This window comes from Rattus rattus, chromosome 6, assembly GCF_011064425.1.
Source record: "Rattus rattus isolate New Zealand chromosome 6, Rrattus_CSIRO_v1, whole genome shotgun sequence".
Taxonomy (NCBI): domain Eukaryota; kingdom Metazoa; phylum Chordata; class Mammalia; order Rodentia; family Muridae; genus Rattus; species Rattus rattus.
In genome coordinates this window covers 7,339,716-7,359,760 of record NC_046159.1, presented here as the reverse complement: position 1 = coordinate 7,359,760, position 20,045 = coordinate 7,339,716, and the positions used below count along the sequence as shown (strand labels likewise).

Sequence of the window (20,045 nt, the reverse complement as noted above, 5' to 3'; positions counted from 1 at the left end):
GGTTGTACAAGTTTGCCTTGTTCCCCTTGCTCCACATCCTCTCCAGCTTATGCTGTCAATTGAAGTTGTTTGTTTTTTGTTGTTTTGTTTTTGTTTTTGTTTTTTACTTATTTTATGTATGTTAGTACACTGTCGATGTCTTCAGACACACCAGAAGTGGTCATTGGATTCCATTATACATGGTTGTGCGCCATCTTGTGGTTGCTGGGAATTGAACTCTGGGCCTCTGGAAGAGCAGTCAGAGTGCTTTATCTTTCCAGCACTGTCTCTTGGGGTTTCAAACTTAGCCATTCTGATGGGTGTAAAGTGGACTCTTAGAGTCATATTAATTTGTATTTCTCTTCTGACTAATGATGTTAAATGCTTCTTGGCCATTCATGATTTCTCTGCTGAGAATTGTCTGTTTAACTCTGTACCCCGTGTTTAGTTGGATTATGTGGCTTTATTGGTATCTAATTTCTTGAGTTCTTTACATACTTTGGATATTAGTCCTCAGTAGGAGGTAGGGTTGGTGAAGATCTCTTCCCAATCTTTAGGTTGCCACTTTGTCCTATGGATAGTGTTTTTTGCCTTACAGCATCTTATTGTTCTTATTGCCTGAGCTTTTGGCGTTCTGGACAGGAGGTTGTCTCCTGTACAAATGCATTCAAGGCTGTTTCCCACTTTCTGTTCCCTTAGATTTACTGTGCCTGCTTTTACACTGATTCCTTTGATCTACTTAGCCTTAAGTTTTGGGCAATGTGATAAATATGGATCTACTGCAGACATTCAGTTAAAGTAGCCCCATGGTTGATAATGTTTTCTTTTTTTTGTCTTTTTCCCCATTGTGTGGTTTTGACTTCTTTGTTAAATATCCAGTGTCCATAAGTGTTTGGGTTCATTTCTGGGTGTTTGTTTTGATTTAATTGATCAGTCTATCTGTTTCTATACCAATACCGTGCAGTTTTACTAATAATTATCTGTATGACAGCTTGAAGTCAGGAATGGTGGTAACGTCTGAAATTCTTTTATTGTTTAGTAGAATTCTGTGCTAAAATTATCTGGCCTTGGGATTTTTCTTTTCAGTTGGGAAACTGCTAATGGCTGTTTCTATTTCCTTCGAGGATATAGGACTGTTTAAATAGTTTACCTGATCTTGATGTAACTTTGGTAAGTGGAATCCATCGAGAAAATCATGTGCTCCATTTACATCCTCCAAGTTTGTGGAGTATAATCTTAAGTAAGACTTAATAATTCCTTGGATTTCCCTGGTGTCATTATGACCCCTTTTCATTTCTGATTTTATTAATTTGGATATTGTCTCTCTACCTCTTATTCAGTTTGGATAAGGGTTTATCGTGTTGATCTTCTCAAGGGACCAGCTCTTGGTTTTGATGAATCTTTTTTTTTTTCCGGAGCTGAAGACCAAACCCAGGGCCTTGCACTTGCTAGGCAAGTGCTCTACCACTGAGCTAAATCCCCAACCCCTTGATGGATCTTTGAATTGTTTTCTTTGTTTCTATTTTATTGATTTCAGCCTTGAGTTTGGTTATTTCTGGCCCTTTGATCCTCTTGTGTTTTTGTTTCTTTTGTTCTGCAGCTTTCAGGAGTGCAGTTAATATGCTAGTATGAGAGCATTCCGATTTCTTTAGGAAAGCACTTAGTGTTATAAACTTTTCTCTTAGCACTGCTTTCGTTGTGTCCCATAAGTTTGGGTATGTTATGCCTACATTTTCATTGAATTATAGAAAGCCTCTATTCTTTATTTATTTCTTCCCTGACCCAGTGGTCATTGAATATAGAGTTGTTCAGTTATCGTGGGTTTGTGGGCTTTCTGTTGTTTCTGTTTTTGTTAATGTCAAGGTTTAATGCATGGCGATCTGATAATATGCAAAGATTTATTTTAATTTTCTTGTATCTGTTGAGGCTCGCTTTGTGATCAAGTATATGGTTAGTTTGGAGGGAGGCTCTGCGAGGTGCTGATAAAGTTTCTAATGCATGTACTACTGCGAAGCGCTGGAGAGATGATGATGTTGTCTGGGCTGCAGCATAATTTCTAGAACCTTCCTAAGCTCTTAGTTTATACATTCTTGCATAAAGTACTGATAGTATTACATTCTGAACTAAAACTTCATCAAATCGAGTCTCAGGCTGATTCCAAAGATCAGACTAGCCAGCTCTAGTGAACACAGGATATTAAATGAAAGGGTATGACCACAGAAGCAATTGTATCTCCTTATAGGTATGTTTGATGGTGCAGTTGTGATCTGGTTCTTGTATAGCCAGTTGTTTTATTAGCTTCCAGATGTGACTTAAACAATGTTTAGCCTAATAGGAGTAAAGATTGATCAAATGCATTTTTGTCACAACACAGAATCTGTGAGAAAATTTTAGGAGAACATTGGATACAAAATACCAGGCTAAATTATCTTCGTAACTTGACACTCTCTTATTTCAGATTTCTTTGTGTTCATGAAGAGCCTCTCCTGCAATCCAATTTACATGCTTTTCATCCTTATAAGTGTTCTCCAGTTCAATGCATTTATCAATTCATTTACCTTCATGCCTAAGTATCTGGAACAGCAATATGGAAAGTCCACTGCTGAGGTAGTCTTCCTTATGGGTATGTAGTTTTGTTATTTCTTTAGTAGCATCCCCCTTCCCATAAGTACATTCTCTTAGTTTTGCTGCTGTGATGAGACACCATGACCTAAGCAACTCTTAAAAGGCAAACATTTAGTTAGAGCTGGCTGACAATTTTAGACTAGTAGTCCATTTTCATCATGTCAGGAAACATGGCAGCATCCCAACAGATGCGATGCTAGAGAAGGAGCTGAGAGTTCTGCATGTCCATCTGACTGCAGTCAGGAGAAACTGACTGTTCAACTCTGGACAGAGCTTCAAAGCCCACTCCCTTCATGATGTACTTCATCCAACAAAGGCCACTCCTATTCCAACAAGACCACACTTCCTAATAGTACCATTTCATATGGGCCAACCATGTTCAAACCACCACAGACATGATAAACGATATCTATCCTCAAGAGCACAATAAAGAATAAGATAATACCACAAGGAGACTACAATGAAATGAAATCTGTTAGGATATTTTTTATAAATTTCTTCTTTCCAGTATCCATGGAAATCAAGAAAGAATCGGGAAAGAAAGTGGGCATAAATATGCTCTCTGATGTCTCTCTAATTAGAATGAAGTCTCAGCATAGTTATGGACATCTTTGTAAAAACTCATATCAGTACATTTTTCAGACACCAATATGTTAATTCAAAGAGGAATACTTAAGTCACTGGAATTCTGTATTTAACTTCCACATTTTTTTGCTCTCCACAGTACTCCTAGTTCAGTTGTTTGGACCCTGTTGGTCTAACAAATCTGTCCAGCCGCATTCTGCTTTTCTTGTTAGTCCACTAAACCCAAGGATCTTAATTTGCTCTTGAAAAGTGAGGATCATAGTCTGACACCTATCCACTTTATCTAGGGTTCTCTGAAAGTCCAAATCCAAGCACTCACTATCATATGTAAATTAAATGCAGTGGTGTGGAGTTGCAAAGAATGGTTGCATTCTTCTAAGCCTGGTGCTGTTGTCGTGGGAATCCACCCTAAGCAGGATTTTCTCTTCCCCTTTCTTTTTCATTCTTTCTTTTTCTTTCATTCTTTTTGATTTGGTTTTTATATAGAGAAAGAAAGTCAGGGGGTAAAACCCCTGGACAACATAAACAATGTACAAAATGTTCTAAACTCGGAAAACATGGACTGAGCAGCAACCTTCAAAATCACCCACAGCTGAGTGAAATTCCCAATATACAGAGACAAAAGAAATACATGAAACATCTAATACCATAAACAAATGTACGTGTTTGAGTGAGTGTGTGTGTGTGTGTGTGTGTGTGTGTGTGCAATGTTTATAGGATATTTATAACCTGCTGCAAATGATTGAATAAACACTAGTAGTTTTTTAAAAGTGACTTGATACACATATAAAGACCTCTTTTTATATAACATGTGAGTGAATAGGGGTTAGGATCACTGTATATTGGAGCTAAACTTGTTCTTAACTAAGATGTATTAGATAAATTCATAATATTTTTATCTGCTCTTTTATCCATACCATTTTACTTGCAATTTCAGGTCTTTATATGTTACCTCCAATATGCCTCGGATATTTAATTGGTGGTTTGATTATGAAGAAGTTCAAGGTTACTGTCAAGAAAGCTGCATACTTAGCATTCTGGCTCTGCCTGTCTGAGTACCTTCTGTCTTTCCTTAGCTATGTGATGACCTGTGATAATTTCCCAGTGGCAGGCTTAACAACCTCTTATGAAGGGTATGTTGTTTCCTAATGAAGATCATAATGTTTTGACAAATTGCTAGTACATATTTTCATGGATTGAATATAACCAGATCATTTTATTATGATTTAATAGCAGTGATTCTTGATTATTTTGCATTTTCCTTCCATCAACCCATCAAGCCTATAGAAACCTGCAGAAGTAAGCTCATTAAAGATGTCTGAGGACTACCAGTAAGTTTTTGATTCAATAGGTATATGGTGATTCCAATAGTGGTATCCTAATCTACTTTAAAGTGTAATGAAGGAAAATAACCTGGAGCTTTGTAGCCTCAATTATCTACATATTTTATACTCCCATAAACAGATAGCATTTAAAGTTAACTATCTGAGTTAGTAAGCCTTTATGGGTTTCTACAGTAGTCTCAAATTTAGCATAATTAAAAGTAACTCATGGTAAGTCAATTAATATATGCATTTTTGTATGGCACTGGGATAGTTATATTTCATGTACTCTGTGGTTCTAGATTTTGGGTTTCAAGGGATGTCTGGTCATATTGTGTATTAGCATGAGAATTTTAAACCTTATTTTAGGAAACAGTTATATACTCAACCAATCAGTTAAAATGAAATAGAACCTATACCTGTACGTTCCTTTCAAAGAACTAGAGAGATGATTCAATAATCAAGAGTTCTCTGAGTATGCAGGAGGACCTGAGCTTAGATGCCCAGAATCCATGTAATGCTTGATGGTAGAATATCTGTAACCCCACTGTTCCTACAGTGAGCTAAGTGGCACAGGCACAAAAGCCTGAAAGTTCATGAGCCTACTAGTCTGCTCTTTGTGGCAGTGACCAACAGGGGACTTGGTCTCCAACAAGGTGAAAGATTATCTTCTGACATCCACATTCATGTTGCTGTACAATACACACACACACACACACACACACACACACACACACACACACACACACACACACACCCCACATGACAGAAAGTGACAGAGACAGAGAGACAGAAACAGAGAAACAGAAGCAGAGACACAGACACAGAAAAAGAGATTAAAACTAATTTGAATTAAAAGTAAAAACTAAAATTCCTTTCAAAATTCTTAAGAATTATAAGATTAGAATAATTTCTAATATAAAATCATGAGTAAATACATATATATTTATATCTGATATAGATGCATATATACATACATATCATATGCATATACATCATATACATATACATGATTTGGATTTGGATCTCCTTTAAAATATGGATTTTTCCATTGACTTTGAAGAGATACAAATTGGAATGCAGTAGGGATTAGTGTATTGAAAGAAAATGGCTCCAAGACCCCCATCGTAGAATTTTACATACTGAGTCCATCTCCAATCATGCTGGCTCCACACTGTGTTTTAGGAAAATGATTTAAATTCAGCCTTTGGATTCCCACATTTACCTGTTTAAATCTCATTGTCACTGTTGGACACTTTCTTATAAGAGCATCTTGGTTATTCAAATGACTCTGTTTTGGGAGCTAAATACAGCGTCTATCTTATAAATGAAAATTGCAGGTTTTGTTCAAGCTAACACTCTTTCATTATTTCCCACCATGCAAATCAATAAGAGATTAGCCCTCCTCAATTCAGCTCTAAAAGCACTGTATTTTCTCATAAGATAGGCACTTAATGTTTGTTTTGGAAGTAATTTTAAAAAGCAGTCATGCAACCACTGGAGCAGATAACTTTGGGCCAAAAACATAGTATAGAGACCACATGTTGATATATGGATGATTTTTGTTTCTGGGAGACAAAGATGAAGCATGATAATATGTTTCTTCTTCTTCTTCTTCTTCTTCTTCTTCTTCTTCTTCTTCTTCTTCTTCTTCTTCTTCTTCTTCTTCTTCTTCTTCTTCTTCTTCTTCTTCTTCTTCTTCCTCCTTCCCCTTCTCCTCCTCCTCCTCTTCTTCCTCCTCCTCCTCTCTCTGTCTCTCTGTCTCTCTGTCTCTCTGTCTCTGTCTCTCTCTCTCTCTCTCGGTCTCTGTCTCTGTCTCTCTATGTCTCTGCCTGAGTGTGTGTGTGTGTGTGTGTGTGTGTGCGTGCACACACATGCACACATGCAAATGCTGAGATGAAGAGAAAATTTAAAGTATTTGGGCAGTTCTTTAGTATCCATAACATTATTTCAATTCATTTTAGAGTTAAGCACCAACTATATGTGGAGAACAAGGTCCTTGCTGACTGTAACACAAGGTGTAACTGCTCAACGAACACATGGGATCCAGTGTGTGGAGACAATGGCCTAGCATACATGTCAGCCTGCCTTGCAGGCTGTGAGAAGTCTGTTGGAACAGGAACCAACATGGTAAATGTCCTTTCAGTGTTTGGGCTGGTATTTTGTGTACTGAATTAATATGTACTATGACCCAAGCCTTCATCTTCTAAAAAGAAAAATGTAATCTGACCTTAAAATAGATTAATATTTTTTGTGAACAACTCAGTCTACTCTGTATACACATGCTTCACCTTAAAATTCCTAGATTTATGTTTTGTTTGGTTTGGTTTGGTTTTTGTGACAGGTGTTTCAGAATTGCAGCTGCATTCAGTCATCGGGAAACTCGTCCGCAGTCCTGGGGCTGTGTAACAAAGGCCCTGACTGTGCCAACAGGCTGCAGTACTTCTTAATCATAGCAATATTTGGCTGTTTCATATACTCGCTGGCAGGCATTCCAGGGTATATGGTTCTTCTGAGGTAACAAATAACTCATTTATATTTCTCTCTGCCCTTCTTAGTATGTACATATGCAAGTGTGTGTGTCTGTGTCTGTGTGTGTGTGTGTTTGTGTGTGTGTGTGTAGTGTTATGTGTGGTGTGCTTGTACAATGTGAGCTGTTTTGTGACACAAAGAATTCAGGGAGGTCAGAAGACAATGTTGGGGAATCCATTCTCTACTTTTACCTTGTATTTGAGGCAGGATCTCTCTTTTTATTTCTGCTGCTGTGCTGCCTGTGTACTCCAGCATCCCTAGGTCCCAAGGTCCCAAACAATCCTGTTTGCTCTTCCTGTTCCCCTGAAGGAATGCTTGGATTACAGATGCCTGCCGCTGAATTGGCCTTTCATGTTTTAACATTTTTATGTATATTCCTGGGCTCTCAATACTGAACTTGAGTCATCAAGACTTCTTTTTACCTTAAGCAATCCTGTGCACTCCAGTATACCTGGTGCCCAAGCAATTCTGTTGGCTACTCCTATTTCACTGTGAGAATGCTGCCACAGATGCATGCCACTGAAATGTTTTTTCCATATGTTCCTGACTTCTGGGGATTGAACTGGTGTCATTAAAATTTCCCTTACCCCCTGAGCCACCCCATCAATGTCATTTAGATGTTTTTAATCATTATTAAATTCCTTTTCCCAAAAAAGGCACTTGGAGCCATGGTTCTAGAGTCTTAATGCCTTAACATACATTTATGTGGACTCTAAGCACTGCTTTACTAGGCACTGCTAAATTTAACAATAGCTTAAGGTTTACTGTAACTTTCTCTCCTGTCATTTCCTGCTTTCTCCCATTATTAAGGATGAATGAATGGATGTCTCGTTCTGGACTCTGAGAGTAGTTACCCGGCACTCATTTCCTAGGGCTCAGCTAACTGACTTGCAGAGAGTAAAACTCTGTGTGTGTGAAAGCTCTAGGTTCCTTTGACATCCTGCTCTCAATCTATCATTAACAACAGCAGCAGCAGCAGCAACAACAACAAAAAAATAACAGAATGCAGTAACATACTCTCTAAAGAGGAGGTACATGAAGTCAATGATTGACACTCAACTCCCTGCCAAAAAGCAAGGAAGTCTCAGAGATATGTTTCACAGTTTTCTGTTGTAAGGAGGTGTTTCTCCAGTTCTAAAAACTTCATACCCACTTACAATGTGAAAGGGTTCAGTCCCCCTTTTCTGGTCTTACTGGAATTTAGAAGCAAAGTTGAGTTAGTCTGCATGTGTCATTCATAAAGTTTATCCTTGTAGACTGGACCAAGCTTCTCACTTTTCATTCCCTTTCCCTGTGTTTTTCCATTTTCTTGCCCACATTCCCTACCCACCTTGAACCCCTTCTCACCTCTGCTTTATTCATATCCCTTCCTCCTGTCTTCTTTGCTTCACTTCTGTTCTTCCCTCACTTCTGTTCTTCTCTTCTTTCTTCTCCTCTCTTCTCCTGTCCCCTCCTTTTCCTTGTTTCTTCTTCCTTTCTCCCCAGATTCTACCCAATATACAACTCACTAAAATAAACATGACCTTATGTATTCATTTTCCAGTGTAAGCTGTTATATTCTTGATTTCTAGAAATGGAGATGCAGTATATGCTTTGTTCATGGGTTCATGGCTAGAAAAAGGAACCAAGTATTGCTAGTGAATAAGGTTTAAGACTTAGACTTACAAATGAGGGACATTTGGCTGTGACATAAGTCACCCCATCACCTGCCAGACAGATTCAGCTGATGGGGCTAAATGATGTCTCCTTTCTCCCTCACTACTCCAGGTGCCTCAGCTGCAAAGCTGCAGGCTCAGTTGATAATGAGGTCTTTTCTTCATAGAGGATGAGGGTCATAGGTGAAGGGCACATGAGCAGCTGAACTCTCCTGTTAGAATATCCAAACACACTCTGTAGAGATGTTCTCAGATCTGCTGCGTGCCTGTTCACACTTCAGTCCCTCACTCATGTTCACAATTCTCTTACTTTCTGAAGTACCCACTGGGTGTAAAAACATGGCTCATCATTGTTTTAATGTATGATTACTTAAAACAGTTTGTGTATAAGTTAGTGTCTTTGTTCATGTGCACGAGTGGGGTGTGTGTGTGTGTGTGTGTGTGTGTGTGTGTGTGTGTGTGTGTGTGTGTGTGCATGTGTTTGTGTGTATTCACATGCCCTGACATGCCTGTTAAAATGAAGAGACAGATCACAGGAGTTGAATTTATTTCCAGTATGTGGGTTCCGGGTATTGAACTCAGTGTTTCAAGCTTGGTGGCAAGCAACTTTATCCACTGAGCCATCTCATAGGCCCTAATGTAAGTTCTTGTAACAAGGTTAAGGTCTATTGAAATTGTGTTTTTTACTTGTTCTTTTTTTCTTTGTCGAATTCAATGATTGTGATAAGAATAATGGATGATATAATGCTACTATTTGGAAGCTAACATTGCTCTTCTAATCTATTCTGTTTTCATGGACTCTTTCATGGAATTGCATCCAAAAGGAAATCTCAATACTTATGCTATTTTTAACTAAAGGTGTATTTGGTGGGAAAAGACCATATTTTAAAAGAGCTTCCCAAGAATATTTTTTATCCTGACTGCTTTATAGCCCTCTCTTTCATGTGTAATTACTGAAATTATCTTGTCTTTTTCTGTAGATAGAGGAGAGACAATTATCTAAAGTTGTCAGCTCTGTATAACCAAGTCTTTTTCTGAATGTCATAGCCTCCACAATGATTTTTTTTCTCTGCTTGTCTATGGAATCACCTCTACAATTATTTTGAATTTTTATATAACATTTATTAGCACTTTTTATCAGCATGAAAAAATGCCTGGCCAACAACTTAAGAATATAAATATTTAATTTGTTTGTGGTAATATTTAATTTGTTTGGGGTCCATTAAAGTGAGTATAGCCTGGTGGTTGCCACGGTAACCAGAAAAATAATTTACCTAGGTTAGTAGACAATGACTAACTGTTAAAGGGCTTAGCCCTCCTTTAGATGTGTGGAGGTCAGGGACCAGCTTTCAGAAGTCCTTACTCTCCTTTTTCTGTGTAGACTTTACAAAGGTAAGGCAATATCATTCTTACTTCAGGATGAAAAGTTTTAACTATTAGAATTGTGTCATTGGAAGGGTGCTAAGGCAGATATGGACTGGCATGATAAACTTTTACATATGTATGTATGTATTTATTTATTTTTCAGGTGTATCAAGTCTGAAGAGAAGTCACTTGGAGTTGGGTTACATGCATTTTGCATAAGAATATTAGGTATGAAAAATTTCCCCCATACATTAGATGGAGATTGAATGTTTAGTAAATCAATTACTTTTCTTTGAATAAAAGAATAACATCTATATTATTAGCCAAAAACACAGATCTAATATGAAAGGGAATAAGGGGGCTTATTTTTAAATCAAATATGAGTCAACATGGGTCACACAATTACAGGTTCCAACACAGTAACAGATGTTGATGTTTGTAGTTGGAGAACAGAGTCATCAATAAAGCACTTCTCAAATATATCTTTGAAAGCATCTGATAGGTTGGTTACAGCAGAATGTGGAGTTCTGTGCTGTAGGCTCAGATGATATCTGATAGCATTCCTAGTGTTTGGGAGGGTAGAAGTTATGGAAATAACTCAGATACATGGATGGGCAATGAATAATCAATGAGAGAGATAGCTTCTCTCTGGATCTTCAATGTCCCAACTAACCACATTCAGGAAGTCCAAGGACTTGGTAACACCATTAGCATAAGAATGCTCTGCAGACTTTACCTGAATTTCTGTTTGAAGCACTTATGTTTGGAACTGACCACTTGTAATTAGTTTGAGAACGAAGTAACTTTAGAGATGAACTTTAAAGAACTTACCTGAACTTAGCTACACTTTTCATCTTTTAGTAGATTCAAGAATAAAATGAGAAGGAAATGGTTATGTTAGATGGACATAACAAAAACCAACTAAGACATTTATGAAAATTCATGAGGTTCATGATTATGAGCTCAATGAATACATTCTTCTCATCTTGCACATAGTCTGCACTTCTTGTTTCTAAATCTAGAAACTTTACATTAGTTTATAATTTATAAAAGTATATTTAGAGCATTTGATTCATAATTTATGTGTTCTTTTTTTTAAAAAAATAGGGAAATTAAAGTACTTCCAAATAAAATGAAAAACATTTCTTTTCTTTCTTCCTGTCAATGAGCTGTTTTTCTTTCTCTTTTCATTGCAGCTGGCATTCCTGCACCCATTTACTTTGGCGCTTTGATAGACAGAACCTGTTTACATTGGGGAACCCTGAAATGTGGTGAGCCAGGGGCATGCAGGATGTATGACATAAACAGCTTCAGGTAAATATAACTTTGAGATCTAATCTTATAGTGTATAAAATGTCTCTGTTCATATATAACATGCTCTTTAGTGATAAGATTATATTTGGCTTCATTTTCAGAATGGATATGGATGGTACAACTCTCTTATTTTTATACTTTAATACCTTCCATTATTTCAAAAGAACTTGGTGTGTGTGTGTGTGTGTGTGTGTGTGTGTGTGTGTGTGCGTGCGCGTGTGCATGCATGAAATTAGGGTCTCTGTGTAGAGGCTCTAGAGCAGAAGAGGAGACCTTCATCTTCAGCTGACCTAGAATGGCAGGAAAACAGAGATTAAAAAGAAAATGACAACTAGACACAAAGACACGGGACAAGATGCTGTAAATGGGAACAAATCTCTCAGCTCCTACCAACTTATATCTATAGACAGAGAGTAGGGACTCTTCCCTTATTCAGGGGTTGGGACAACAGAGTCAGCATGATATCTGTCATTCTACCTCCTGGAAACTTCATAGCTCTCTCCTGCTTGCAACCTGACTAGATGTGAAGCCTCAAATATCTGTAGCACCCACTCAGTTAAAAAAAATCATGCTGAGTGCTGTAACCAGAAGCTATCTTGAGATGGGACCTGCTGTCTAAATTTGACTGCCAGTATCAGTTTAGGAAACCTGTAATTCCCAACTTCACTTAGTGGTTACTTGCCTCAGGAACACAATATTGGCTCAGTAGAATGATTTTGGAATACATTCATAGTTATTTATAAATGTGCATATGTCAAAATATCTATTAACCTACTCATATTAGGTACAGAGATTTTAAGGTATATTTTATCCAATTTACAAAGAAAATGTGTTTATAACTGTATACAAGTTATTCTATAAGTTGTTCTAAGAAGGGGGAAAGGGAAAATTAGCTAATCTATTTCTGGAAGTTTGTGCAGACTTCATACTTTAACTGAACAAGATCATCAAATAAAAGAATAAAAAGGCTAAAAAGATGATGGCTGAGGGGTTATGAGCACATATTGTTCCTGTGTAGGGCATGAGTTTGTTCCCCATAACCCAAATTATGGAAATCAGAACTTCCTTTACTCCAAGTTCACAGATATCCAATATTCATTAACACATACCTACTACCGAGACCCAACACGTATACATAGATAAAAAGAATACAAAATACTATAAGTTGATCACTATATATGCAAAACTAAGCGTGAAAACTATCTACTAGTATATAAAATGATGAATATGACTAATTTTAGATACACAAGGATTTCAATAGCTCAAAAAACTCACTGTTGTAACACAACATACAAGTGCTGAAAAGAAAAGCAAACTTGAAAAGTGACTTTGCAGTCTTTTATGCATGTGTGATCAAATGTTGAGCCAATAGAATAGAAGAGTTGCCTTAACTTGCTATAGAGCTTCACTGGCTCAGTATATAAGAGAACATGCAATAACGACAGCGGAGGCATGGTGCTGGAGTGGAGGAGCCTGGTCATGCTGTAAATGCTCTGTCCGGGAGCTCCAGGTATTAGAAGTTCAGAGCACGGTGCTCACGTTCATGGTAGAAATCCATTGTCAGCTAAAACTTTCTGAAAAATATTCTCACAGACACACCCAGGGAAGTGTCTCTATAATGTTCCTAAATCCAGTCAAGTTGACAACAATACCAGCCATCACACACCCCCCCAGAAAAGAAAACACATTTAAACTTCTATGACAGATAATGTTTTCAACATTTTCACAAACAGAATTAATAACTCACCAAAACAGACTGTATAAAGTACATGGGAAAAATAATCACGTAATATTTTTCTTTAAAGCATAAATGATGATCTGTAAGAATATTCCAAATTGACCTTCACTGAACACACTAAGATTTAATACAGATTAGTTATTTTCTGTAGGCGCCTTTACCTTGGATTGCCTGCTGCACTAAGAGGAGCAAGCTTTGTCCCCGCCTTCTTCATTCTAAGACTTATGAGGAAATTCCAGTTCCCTGGGGACATTGAGTCTTCAAAAACTGATCATGCGGAGATGAAGCTCACCTTGAAGGAAAGTGAGTGCACAGAAGTCCTAAGGTCGAAAGTGACGGAGGACTGAAAATGAAGCTGTAATGAGTTTTCTACTGCCCTATGCAAGGCCATGAAGAGAATGTACACTTCACTAGTTTTGAATCATGAGAGATACAATTGGAACTCTTAGGTTATCCATAAGGCTGTCAAAATTACTTCACCCATGATAAAATCATTTACTGGTAGCATTTTCAGAAGGCTGACATAGTACTAAAGACTTTCCCAGGGAAAACTTCTATAGTGGTCTTCACCCTTAACCTTAAAGCTGCCTTCATTTTCAACCAGCATGTTCTCTTTTAACTCAATCAAGGGAAGTGGATGTTTCCCACACATCCTCAAATATCTTTGAAACTTTCCTATTGCAGAAATATCATTTAGATGTTTTTAATTTATATGCTGATGCTGGAGATATTTAGAGATCAAAATATACATCTTGGTTAAGCCACATTGAGTTAGTTTGTTTTGATTTATCCTCTGCGTGAGCAAAACTTCTGCATCTGTCGTTGTGTACTTAAGAGTGGTAACTCTCTTTTACTTCTAAGATTAGACTCTTCAGAGTGTGCCATCCCCTGTTTTCAGTCCCTTCTATCATTACTTCTGTCACACAGTTGATCATTTCGCATATGTCACTGAAAACTTTAATCAGGTTGTTAACCAATCATGTAGCAAAGATGATTGGGACTCTTTCTCTAACAATTCAAAGCTGGTCATGAAACTTTTTTAAAAATCAAGAGTAGGGGAAAACTAGTCCTTTCAAAGGCTCCTTGTAGAGATGGGCTGTATCTCAGTGGAATAGTTATTACCTAATGTATGTGAGGCCCCAGGTTCAACCACAAGGTAGGGTAAACCAATAAGGTAATAAAAATAACTTAAGTCCAGACACATCATCAGATATTCTAAAAGGCTATTCTCATATTCAGGGAGCTTCAATGGCTTAGTGTTCATTCTATTCAAGAGCCATGGAGCACATGTTTATTAACATTCATAATAAACTTAGAATAAAACCTTTAAAGAGGGACCAGATAGAAAGTTCGATGGAAAGAACTGTTTGCCACTGAACCTGACAAGGTTGTTGTGATCCTTGGGATCAACGTGAAGGAGAGAACAAACTCTCACAAGTTGTGCCATATCTCTTTTTAATTGTGCATGCCCCATTGCAAATCAATTAATAAAAAAAAGCATTAAAAGTTTTAAGACTGACTTTTGCTGTAAAATTATAGCTCATAAACGTGAAGGTACACATCAAAAATAAAATCAAGTTGTGGTTGTTTTAATGAGAAATATCCCTCCTAGGCATAGGCATTTGGATACTTGGTTTCTAATGAATGACTCTGCTTAGGGAAGATTGGATGTGCATCCCTAAGACAAGAGGTGAATCACTGAGATGGGTTGAAAGTTAAAAGCCTCACCTGCTTCCAGTACACTCTCTGCTTTGTGCTTTGGTTGATGATATCACGGTTTCCTGCTCCAGCCACCAGGCCTGGTGCTTGCCTTCATGGACTTCCATCCCTGGAGTCATGTGTTAAAATAAACTCCTTTTTTTATGTGTTACGTTGTGGTGTTTTATTTATTGCAGCAGTGAAAAGTAACTGATACAGAAGTCATCTTATTTTGCGGTTGATAAAACAAAGTGTTTTAAGGAAAAAGAAGCATTTCTGTTGTTTTAGAGCTGTGGCTCAGGAGAATAGCTTGAATATATATATATATATATATATATATATACATATACATACATACATATATATGTATGTATATATATATATGGTTATTTATGCAGAGTGAAGTGAGAATATCTATAGGCCAGAGCAGAATAAAGGCAGGTACAATCTCAATAGCTCTTTATGGGAACCAGATTGTTTGTGGTAGAGTTATATCGACAGCTTTCTGTTACTTGAACTGAGGCCAACCCACTTTCAAGAAGGAAGTTAATATTTTGTTCAAGCTTCCAGAGGTCTCAGGCTGCAATCATTTGTCCCTGCTGCTTTGCACTTGTGCCTGTACAGCACTTTGGGGAAGAGACTCAGGAGGGAAGCTGCTGATGTCACAGTGGTGGAGAACAAAGAGAAAGGTATTGGAGGGGCCAGGGGACCATTATTGTCTCTTCCAAGGGCTAATCACCATGCACCTACATTCCCCCACAGGCCCCATATTTTATTGTTTCCTTTAATGGCACCTTGCTGAAGACTAATATTTTAACACAGGAGCCGTTGGGGTGTAAATCCAAATAACAACAAAGAGAAAGTGGACAGCATAACTGAAAGGCTTTCTACAGCTATCTCCAAGGTTGTTGTGGTTTCCTGAATTAGCTGATGTGTATTATAAAAGAAAAGTCTCATGGGGATGGAGAGATGGCTCAGCGGTTATGAGCATGTGCTGCTCTTGCTCAGAATCTGAGTTTGGTTCCCATCGCCCACATCAAGAGACTCACAAGCACTTGCCACCCCAGTTTTGGGTGATCTGATGCCTCTGTCCTCCCAGATACCTGTGCTCATGTGCACATTCCAGTGCCTGGGAGTCACCCTTGTGAAGGAGGTCATTTTGCAGTCTAAGGGCAAGGGTCCTTTGTTTATACTTCTTAGTAGGGAATGCAGACCAAAAACATAGACAATGGAGTGCTTGGGGATGTCCTCCTGGTGTCCCTGAGGTCTGAGGAGGTAGGTCATTATTCTGAGCTTTATTCTCATCTGGGTCTGAAAGCTCAGCAGATAGAAGTAGAGGAGAGGAAGAGGGAAGAGTGAAGAGGGATAGAGACCTGCTGGTGAAAAGTTTTCCATTTAGCATTGTTTTGTATTTAAACTCAACAGAGTACCTAATAGTTTGTCATTGGTAATCCCAATGTAACCAACACTGCAAGTGAAAAAGTCACCTTTGTCAAACACAGAAGATGGAAAAAGAATTGGGAAGGGAAGGAGAAGAAATAATTGTGTGTCGTTTAACATGCATGATAGAATTTCACTATCACATGGGTTTGTTAGCACAGTTCAGTTCACTACAAAGGAATCAATGAGAAGTTTACAAGCTCACAAGTGGTTGTCTCTGGGCCATTGTGAGAAAAGGCAGGGAGTACAAAGGCCTATACATTGGTCTTTCAATTTAATTTCTTTTATGGGCTCATAACACACCGTTCTCCTTGGAGAAGTGTGAAGTGGAAATATATGGTTTCTTTGCAGACCTCATTTGTGTCATGTGTTGTTTTTCTGGAAACTCTCTTATGAGAGGATGTTTTGCTGAGGACAGACCTGTGCTGTTTTTCTGGAAGTAGTCTGGATGAATGGTACATAATGTTGTACATGTGTGGATGCTTGAGAGAACTTGTGATGTTTGGAAAGGATATAAGTATATTCCAACAGACTGTGGGTTACTCAGTGTGGCATTGGTACACCTTACCGTTCTTTGCTGGTCATCATTGTCTTCGCTGATGACACTATATGATATTGGTTCGCCTTGCCATTCTTTGTGGGTCACTGTTTGTCTTGACTTTGTAGAGAGAAACACCATCAAAGGACTTCTGGTGGTGGTCTAGCAGGTTCTTGCCACCTCCTTAGATGCAGCCAATTGGCAGAGCCTCGAGGTTTCTTCTGAATCGACCTGCCACTCCTGATTAGTGAATGGTGTTTGAAAGTGGATCAAGCTGCCACTGCCGACTCATGTGAACTCAGCTGCTGATTTCTTGAGCAGATTGGATTTGTTCCAAAGAACTATTTCTAAACAGATCTACATCTTCTTTTGCTCTATTAACCATTCCTTCCCACTACCTTTAGTGGGTGCTGGGCTAGAAGGGAGGCTAAAGCATCGAAGAATATTTATCATAGGTAGGATGTGAAGAATCTAAGCATACAGAAGGTACATCCCCTTTGGGTACCATTCCCACCTTGGGGAATCTATTCCCAGCAGATCTGGGCATACTCTCTTCCACTGAAGACCAACAAAGTAGTATAAGTAGGACAAAATAGGATCCAATGGCAGGGAGCAGAGACCAAGAAAACCTCAATTCCACTTGTTAGGGGAACCAGATAAATGCCGAGCTGCACATTTGCTACAAATGCATAGTGGTCTAACTCCAGCTCCTGTATGCTCCCTGCATGGAACCTAATTGGCCCGGGTTATTTGACTCTGTGGCTCTACTTGTGGTGTCCTTGACTCTCCCTCATCTCTACCCCCTACTCTACCACAAGATTACTTTGGTTCCACCTGAAATTTGTCTGTGTATTTCTGCATTTGCATCTGTCTGCTGCTAGATGAAACCTCTCAGGAGACAGATATGCATAGCAGAGTATCATTAATAATGCCAGGAGTTGACTCTGTCTTAGTCAGGGTTCTCTAGAGTCACAGAACTTATGGAATATCATTCTATATTGAGGGATTTTTTTGTGATGACTTACAGTCTGTAGTCTAACAATGGTCAGTTGTGAAAGGGAAGTCCAAGACTTTGGTAGTTGCTTAGTCCCACAAAGCTAGTTGTTTCAGCTGGTCTTTTGTAGAAGTGGTTCAAACAAATGAGTTGGAAAGTAAGTGCAAGCATGTAAAGAAGAGTGAATCTCCCTTCTCCTAATGTCCTTATGTAGGCCTCCAGCAGAAAGTGTGGCCTAGATTAAAGGTGTGTACTATGCCTGGATCTGAAACTTGCTTTATCTCAGGCTGACCTTGAACAGAGATCCCCTTGCCTCAGTCTCTGGGGATTAAAGGAATTTACTACCTTGCCTGGGACAAAGCTTTTCATGGCAACTATGCCTTAAGATATCCATGCCAAGATCCAAGTCTTCAGCCTCAAGATCTGTATCACAGGTGAGCCCCCGAGTTCTGAATTGTAGATCATTTCAGATATAGTCAAGTTGACAACCAGGAATAGCCATTACATTCTCTCAAATGGAATGGATCTCAAGTTGAGCAAGTCACTGGTAGGTTGTATCTGCTGCATCTTTATCTATGCACATTTTGTAGGCAAGACAAATTTTGAGTCAAGGGTTCTAAGGATGGATCAAGGTCCCACACCCTTCTCTGGAAATCTTTCCTGGCTACAAGAGGTAGTAGCCATTTCAGTCTCTATATCCCCCTCTGTTAGGAATCTAAGCTAGGGTCACCCTGTAGACTCCCCATATCCTCTCCCATCCTAAGCCTCTAGCTAGTCACTAGAGATGTCCCCACCCCATATCCATTCTCAATCCCAGGCTTCTCTTGCTGCACTTCTCCCCACACCCAATTACCTTCCCCATTCCCCTCCTCACCCACTCTGCTACCCAGTTCCCTCTATCTACCTCAAATAACTATTTAGTTCCCCATTCTGAGTAAGACTCATACATCCTCCGTTGGGACATCCTTATTACACAGTTTCTTTGAGTCTATGACTTATAGCATGGTTGTAATGCATTTTATGGCTAATGTCCACTTATATGTGAGTATATACCCTATGTGTCTTTCTGCCTTTGGGTTACTCCAACCAGGATGATATTCTCAAGTTCCACCCATTTGCCTGCAAAATTTATTTTGTCTTTGTTTTTAATCACTGAATAGTAACCCCTTATGTAGATGTACCATGTTTTCTTTACCAAGTCTTCAGCCGAGGGATATCTAGGTTGTTTCCATGAATAAAGCTGTTATGAACACAGTTGAGCAAGTGTTCTGTGGTCTAATGGATTAGCTTTTGGTATATGCCCAGGAGTGGTATACCTGGGTCTTGAGGTAGTCAATCCCAGTTATCTGAGAAATGCCAAATTGTTTTCAAAAGTGATTATACAAGTTTGCACTCCCACCAGAAGTGGAAGAATATTCCCCTTGCTCTCCTCACCAGCATGTACTTTCACTTAAAATTTTGATCCTAGCCATTCTGATGTGTCTAAGATGGAATCTTAGGGTCATTTTTATCTGCATTTCCCCTGGTGGCTAAAGTCATTGAATATTTTTTAAGTGCTTCTCAGCCATTCAAGATTTTTTGGTGAGAATTCTCTGTCTATCTCTGTATGCCATTTTAAAAATTGGGTTACTTGGGTGGTTGAATTCTAATTTCTTGGGTTCTTTATAAACTTTTGATATTAGCCCTCTGTTGTATGTAGAGCTGGTAAAGACCATTTCCCAATGTGTAGGCTGCCATTTTGTCCTATTGATAGTGTCTTTTGCCTTTGGAGTTTCATGAGATCCTAAGCCACTGGTGCTCTGTTCTGGAAGTTGTCGCCTATATCAATGAGTTCAAGGCTATTCCTCACTCTCTAATCTATTAGATTTAGTATATCCAGTTTTATGTTGAGGTGTTTGATTTACTTGTATATAAGATTTCTGCAGGGTGACAGATATGGAACTATTTGCTTTCTTCTATATGACCAGCACAGGTTTTTTTCAAGATGCTTTCTTTTATTCCATTGTATGGTTTTGCCTACTTTTTCAAATTCAACTGTCCATAGGTGTATGGACTTATTTCACCATTTTTGTTTCAATTCCATTGATCAACCTGTCTGTTCCTATACCAATATCATGCAGTTTTTTATTACTACTGTTCTGTAGTTTAGCTTCAAATCATGGATGATGATACCTCCAGGAGTTCTCTTATTGTTCAGAATTGTTTTGTTATCCCAGGTTTTTTATTTTTCCATATGAAGTTCCGAATTGCTCAGAATTGC

General features: G+C 38.5%; 1 protein-coding gene across 1 annotated transcript in view; it reads left to right on the top strand.

Annotated features, from left to right (window-relative positions):
- LOC116903125 (solute carrier organic anion transporter family member 1A4) overlaps positions 1–14,982 on the top strand; it is a 49,444-nt gene extending 34,462 nt beyond the window's left edge. The window contains exons 9-15 of the mRNA XM_032905477.1: positions 2,438–2,602; positions 4,127–4,322; positions 6,476–6,641; positions 6,856–7,028; positions 10,227–10,291; positions 11,260–11,377; positions 13,267–14,982. Coding sequence (XP_032761368.1) covers positions 2,438–2,602; positions 4,127–4,322; positions 6,476–6,641; positions 6,856–7,028; positions 10,227–10,291; positions 11,260–11,377; positions 13,267–13,462 — 1,079 coding nt within the window. The 3' untranslated portion in view covers positions 13,463–14,982. The remainder of the gene's footprint in view (positions 1–2,437; positions 2,603–4,126; positions 4,323–6,475; positions 6,642–6,855; positions 7,029–10,226; positions 10,292–11,259; positions 11,378–13,266) is intronic.
- The last annotated feature ends 5,063 nt before the right edge of the window (positions 14,983–20,045 follow it).